Below are 5462 nucleotides of genomic sequence, written 5' to 3' on the forward strand. Positions count from 1 at the left end.
GGGCCCGGCTAAGAATAGCCTCGGGTCAACACTTAGCCCTCTTCTCCCTCTCACGGGGGAAACCATTTCCTCACAAGAAACCAGAACAAGTCATGAGTTTCAGGCTGAAACTTCGAGCTCAGAGAAGCTATTCTTGGATATCCTGAACCCCTGTGGTCCTCTAGGACCCTGAGTTGTGCAACACTCAGCGTGACAACACCACTGTGCTTAAAAATTTCCCTCCACGCCCCCGGATTCCATTTCCCCTTCCACCAGGGCTGCCTATAAAGAGCAGGGGAGATCTGCTCACCCTCCAGAAGGACGCAGGCAGCCGCGAGCGCCCAGGCCCACCTCTGCGGACAAACGAGCCCACACGCCGCGCACTGCTCAGCATCATGAAGGTCCCCGGGGCTGTGCTCGCCGTCCTCCTCTGCACCATGGCCCTCTGCAGCCAGGTCTTCTCTGCACCATGTGAGTCTCTGTTGTTGCCACAGCGGTCCCCACTCTCTCCCCGCAGTCAGACCACAGCTACTTCTGTCTCATGGCCTTGGGAGCCCCCAAGAGAAAATGGGGAGCTTCTCAAAGGGCTCAAAAACATCATGGCCTTTCTCCTCCTTTTACTTTCATCTTTATGAAGGAGTCTTAGCTACCCCAGTCCCCGGATCTGAGAGCCAGGAGGAGGTAGGGGAGTTGGCGTCCCATTTTACAGATGGCAAAATAGGGACCCTAAACAAATGAGTTTGCAAGAGGCAGGATCCAAGCGCGGTGACCTCCCAGTGGGTTCGTTCTTCCCCTCACCCACCCGAGGTGCCTCCAGTGCTCCGTCCCTTGGATGTCATAAGAGAGATGTCCAAGGTTTCTCTTTTGCTGGGGCATGACTTCTTAAACCAGGCAAAATTTCCAGAGACAGATGAGAAAAGAGCAGTCTGCTTGGATGTTTGGATCACATCAAGAAAGCCCACGACAAAGAGGCAAGCAGAAGGAAGGACACAGAAGCCAGAACAGAGACAGGCGTATTTCTAGGCAAAGATGCCCAGCGCCTTCCAGTGACCCCATCCCCCAGCCCACACCCCGAGCAAAGCTGTTTCCCTCCGAGTCTGCCTCACCCTCTCGGGGATCCTTTTCCTTCTGAACTGTGACTCAAGCCCATTCTCTCTATTCCTCCACAGTTGGTGCTGACACCCCAACCGCCTGCTGCTTCTCCTACGTCTCCAAGCCGATTCCACGCAAGTTCATAGTCGACTATTTTGAGACCAGCAGCCAATGCTCCAAGCCTGGTGTTATGTAAGTGCCAGTCTTCCTGCCCTCCTCTGGGGGAGACAGGGACGGTCTGCAGTGGGGGCAGCACCCAAGGGCATAGACTGGCCAGGGGCGCCATCCTGGAAGGGCGCAGCCCTCTGGGGCCTATCAGGAATGTGGGACCCAGGTCTCTGAGGTGTGATCTGACCTGGCGGGGGGGGGGGGGGGCTTGCAAAGTCAAGGAGGGTTGGCCCAGCCCAGAGGGAAGGGAGGGAGAAAGGAAGTGGCAGCAGGATCCCCTGGGGAGTGGGGGTGGGGCTGAACCAGTGAGAGCAGCTCTCTAGACAGATGGGCAGAGGGTCCCTGAGACCGTGGGCATGCTTTGAGCTGCCCAGGACAGAGTGGGGTAGGGGCCACAGTGGGCCCAGAATTCTCTTGCTGGATTCCTCAGTGTATAATCCTTCCACCCCTCTCCACAGCTTCCAGACCAGAAAAGGCCGCCAGGCCTGTGCCGACCCCAGTGAGGCCTGGGTCCAGGAGTACGTGACCGACCTGGAGCTGAATGCCTGAGTGGCCTGGAAGCTTTGAGAACCCAGTGACCTCAGTGGGCTGCCTGGGGAGCAGAGATCCGAGCTTTGGAAACACCCCTGGGACCACCACAGCTACCTCTCCTGCGGGCTGGCTGTCGCCAAACAGCCGCACTCTGGGACTCTTTCTAACTTAAGTTTCAACTTATTTATACTATTTAATTTTTATTATTTATTTTCAATGTCATATTCTGGGACCGTTCGCTCCGAGAGACCCCAAGATACCTTCCTCACCACCCTGCCCTGCTCCCTTCACTTGCGCTGTGATTGGTGACGACTGAGTGACTGTCCTGGTGTATTCTAGGCAGGAGTGGCACCCACACCGCCAGACTGACATGTGTGTATCGGATGTTCCTGTTCAGTGCTGTGTTCGGCCCCGAGAAATAATAAAGATGGTCTTTTGAAACGGAAACTGGCACTGAGTGTGGTTTCGTTTGTCCGGAAAGTCAGAATCGCCGGTTGAAAGGAATAGTAGGCAAAAAACAGGCAGATGTGAGATGGAGGGAAATTGGGATTTCCAGATCACTGAAATTCTGAATGTTTCATAAATCAAATCATGATATACACGCTCCAGGAAAATTCACTATGCCAGTGGGTATTATTAAGAAGACTATTCATACTGCATATTGATCATAAATCAGGCTTTCTTAATAACAATTACTAACATATTGGAGATATACTCCAGGCTGAGTGCTTTTTAAGCAGGGTCCAGTTGATCCTCACAATGAAACAATACAGTTTAAATACTATTAATATCTTCATGTGATACAAGAGTATCCAGCCAGGCTCAGAGAGGTTAAGCAACTCGGCCAAGAGCACACAGCAAGTAAATGGTACAACTAGACTTTGATAAAACTCCAGACTCACTCTTAAACACTAGCAAAGTTGTGTCCCAAAACACCATCTACCTGTCCTCAAATAATAAGCAATGACTGTTTAAGACACTCATATCAGAGGGGCACCTGGGTGGCTCAGTCGGTTAAGTGTCTGCCTTCAGCTCAGGTCATGATCTCAGGGTCCTAGGATCGAGCCCTGCGTCAGGATCTCCACTCAGAGGCAGTCCGCTTCCTTTCCCTCTGCTCCTGCCCCTACTCCTGCTCTCTCTCACTCACTCTCTCTCAAATAAATAAATAAAATCTTCTAAAAAAAAAAAGACACTCATATCAGAATCTTCAGGTGTGGACCTGGGAATTGATAGTTCTACAAACTTCACCAGGTGTTCCCCCTGCACGTTAACAGCTGAGAACTACGGAAATAGCACGATTCACCGTTCTTTTCCAAACACAGCGTATGGCTGCATAGAGTAACGGGATATCGTACACTATTTCTGTAGAAGTCATGCTCCACAAAGTAAATGGCTAACGTTAGAGGAGGAAAAGACAGCCAGCCCACATGTGGGGCGTGTGGGTTTCTGCTATAAGCCTGTTTCTAGGTTAACTGTGAATGCTGAGCTATTTAATAGATGGGTTGCTCACTCATAGTGTTAACTATAAGAAAGGTACGCTGAGCCAGAGCCCTTTCCACAGGAGATAAATTCAAAAGACTGGTGCAAAATCCAAACATGTGTTAATTTTTGTGAGCCATGATTATTTCGTTTTGTTCAGAGTCATCTAGTTTTTGCATCCAAAATTGGTTTAGAATTGTAGTGATCAAACTCTTTAGAGTACAATTAAATGCTACACTATGAAGCAAACATGAAAAGGCACATAGTATTTGACCTAGATACCATTCACCCGGATTCCATTTCTAGGAATGTATTTTGTAGAAACACTACTAAAGGACAGGAATATGGAGGCACAAGGATATTCTTGGCAGCACGGTTTGTAAACAGCAAACTAATGGAAACAACCAACAGCAAAAGATTAAGTCAATAGAGGTTTGAGATGCCCGTCAATGGAAAATTCTGCAATCAGCTAAAAGAATAACACACACCCATATCTACGGAAAGCGTGCATGGTGGTACGTGCAAAAGGTGAATGTGTTTACATCTAGTCTAGGCATATCTACTCTATGTGCACGTTACAGAACTGTATGTAAAGAACAAGTTTACTTTTGCCTTACTTTTAAAAGCCATAAATACATATCTATTTATGAGGGCAAATATTTGGAAAGATACATCTCAAGTAGCTAACTGTGGTTTCTTAGAGGAAACGAAGATTATTATTTATTTTTTAGTAATGGACACTTCTTCTTTTTATTTTCTGCACTTCTCTTTTATTTCTTTTTCAACAAGGATGCATTGCTTACCTTGCCTCTCTGATTTGACCCTCTCCTTTGATGGATGATATTCCATGCATTGGAATAACTCTCTGGTGATTCTGAGTTGACAGAGAGGATAGAGCTCATCGTGGCCAGTCATAGCAGTCTTGACGCATGGATTTTATAGAGGGCGGGCAATGCAACAAGCAAGTCATTTGCCCAAGACTTTCATATCTCACACACACACACACACACACACACACACACACACACACACAGCTCCTCTCAGGCAGCATTTTACCATCCCCTCCACTATGAGGAGCCCCATTCCCCGAACACCGTTACCCCCCACACCCATGATAAGTGTGTAGGCACTATCAGGAGAGTGGGAGGAATAGCCCTTGTCCCCAAAGAAGCAGCAAAACTGTCACCATTTCTTCTCTTTTGGTGTCCAGCATCTTGAGCCAACCAAAATCTGCTTATTTACCCTGAATGATTTCTCAAGGTCCAGCGACCCAAGCCAAAGGAGACGCTTAACCAGGTCCAGCTTCCCCTAAACACAAGCATTGTGAACAGCATAAATAGAACGAGGACCCCTGTGCTGGAAAAGGGAGCATGGGAATAGCATTGCTAATCAGCTTATGGGGCATTGCGGAGTCCAAGTTGTACTGAGATCCTCCGTCAGCCTTTCTGGTTGACCTCCCTGGGGAATGTCCCCCCTCGACTAGTCTGTGATATGCATGGGGGAGAAGCCCTTCTCTGGGGGCTGCCTGCTCCTATCCGTGTGAGCTAGGAGCCCGGGCTTTGCCTTAGGTGTTGAGCAATTAACGGCCATTTCTGGCTGGTCTTGTGGTTTCTTTGGCAATGTAACACCCTTCTAACGAGAGGAGATTTCTGGTCTCTCTGCTTGTGATCAAGTCTATGGGTTATCTAAAGGCAGAGAGCAGAGAGCTTGTCCAGTCGTATATTTTGCATGCCAACTGAGGGGTGAGAATGCAAGCTTCCCAGCACAGGCCTCAGTCCTGCAGCCACCCTTACACCCCTGCCTCCCAGCCCGCTGGTGACAGACCTCTGCCTCCATGTCGCCCCTGCAAAGGTGGGGCAATGTGGGGAAGTGACGAATAACTGACACCGCGCCCCAAGCCACGTCCTCCCTGCACCTTCACACAGAGCTGACTGTCCTCGTTAAGTCAGGGAGATAAACATTTCATAGGACAAGGTGGGGAGGGCGAGTGAGGGGTGCAGTTAGACCCCAGCTTTCTCTCCTGTGCCGTTTCTCACCTCCCTGCCTCTGTGTGCACTAACTTTTGCTTCAAGTAGAAAATTCTGCATTTACGGCCCTTAGAGACTCCAGACGTCTGGCTCTGGGTTGGCAGGTTGGAAAAGCCTTTCTTAGCAAAGATGATTTTTTTTCCTCTTCCGATTTCAGGTAAGGCCATTTCCAAGTAGTCTAAACTC

The 5462-nt window shown here is 49.2% G+C and overlaps 1 protein-coding gene across 1 annotated transcript; it reads left to right on the plus strand.

The window, feature by feature from the left end:
- Nucleotides 1–245: 245 nt before the first annotated feature.
- On the plus strand, nt 246–2235 carry LOC123776969 (C-C motif chemokine 3). Its single transcript, XM_045773362.2, has 3 exons — nt 246–450; nt 1149–1263; nt 1698–2235. The coding sequence occupies exons 1-3, from the start codon at nt 375–377 to the stop codon at nt 1786–1788; spliced, it is 282 nt and encodes a 93-aa protein (XP_045629318.1). The 5' UTR covers nt 246–374; the 3' UTR covers nt 1789–2235.
- Nucleotides 2236–5462: the final 3227 nt, after the last annotated feature.

This window comes from Ursus americanus, chromosome 23 (genome assembly GCF_024610735.1).
Source record: "Ursus americanus isolate L20-20 chromosome 23, mUrsAme1.1.p, whole genome shotgun sequence".
In the NCBI taxonomy this organism is placed as follows: Eukaryota; Metazoa; Chordata; class Mammalia; order Carnivora; family Ursidae; genus Ursus; species Ursus americanus.

Bases quoted from the DNA above. Each gene is read 5' to 3' on its own strand.
- LOC123776969 (XM_045773362.2), top strand. From the start codon at position 375: ATGAAGGTCCCCGGGGCTGTGCTCGCCGTCCTCCTCTGCACCATGGCC. The intron at 451-1,148 runs GTGAGTCTCTGT...ATTCCTCCACAG, and splicing joins CCAGGTCTTCTCTGCACCAT to TTGGTGCTGACACCCCAACC. The intron at 1,264-1,697 runs GTAAGTGCCAGT...CCCTCTCCACAG, and splicing joins TGCTCCAAGCCTGGTGTTAT to CTTCCAGACCAGAAAAGGCC.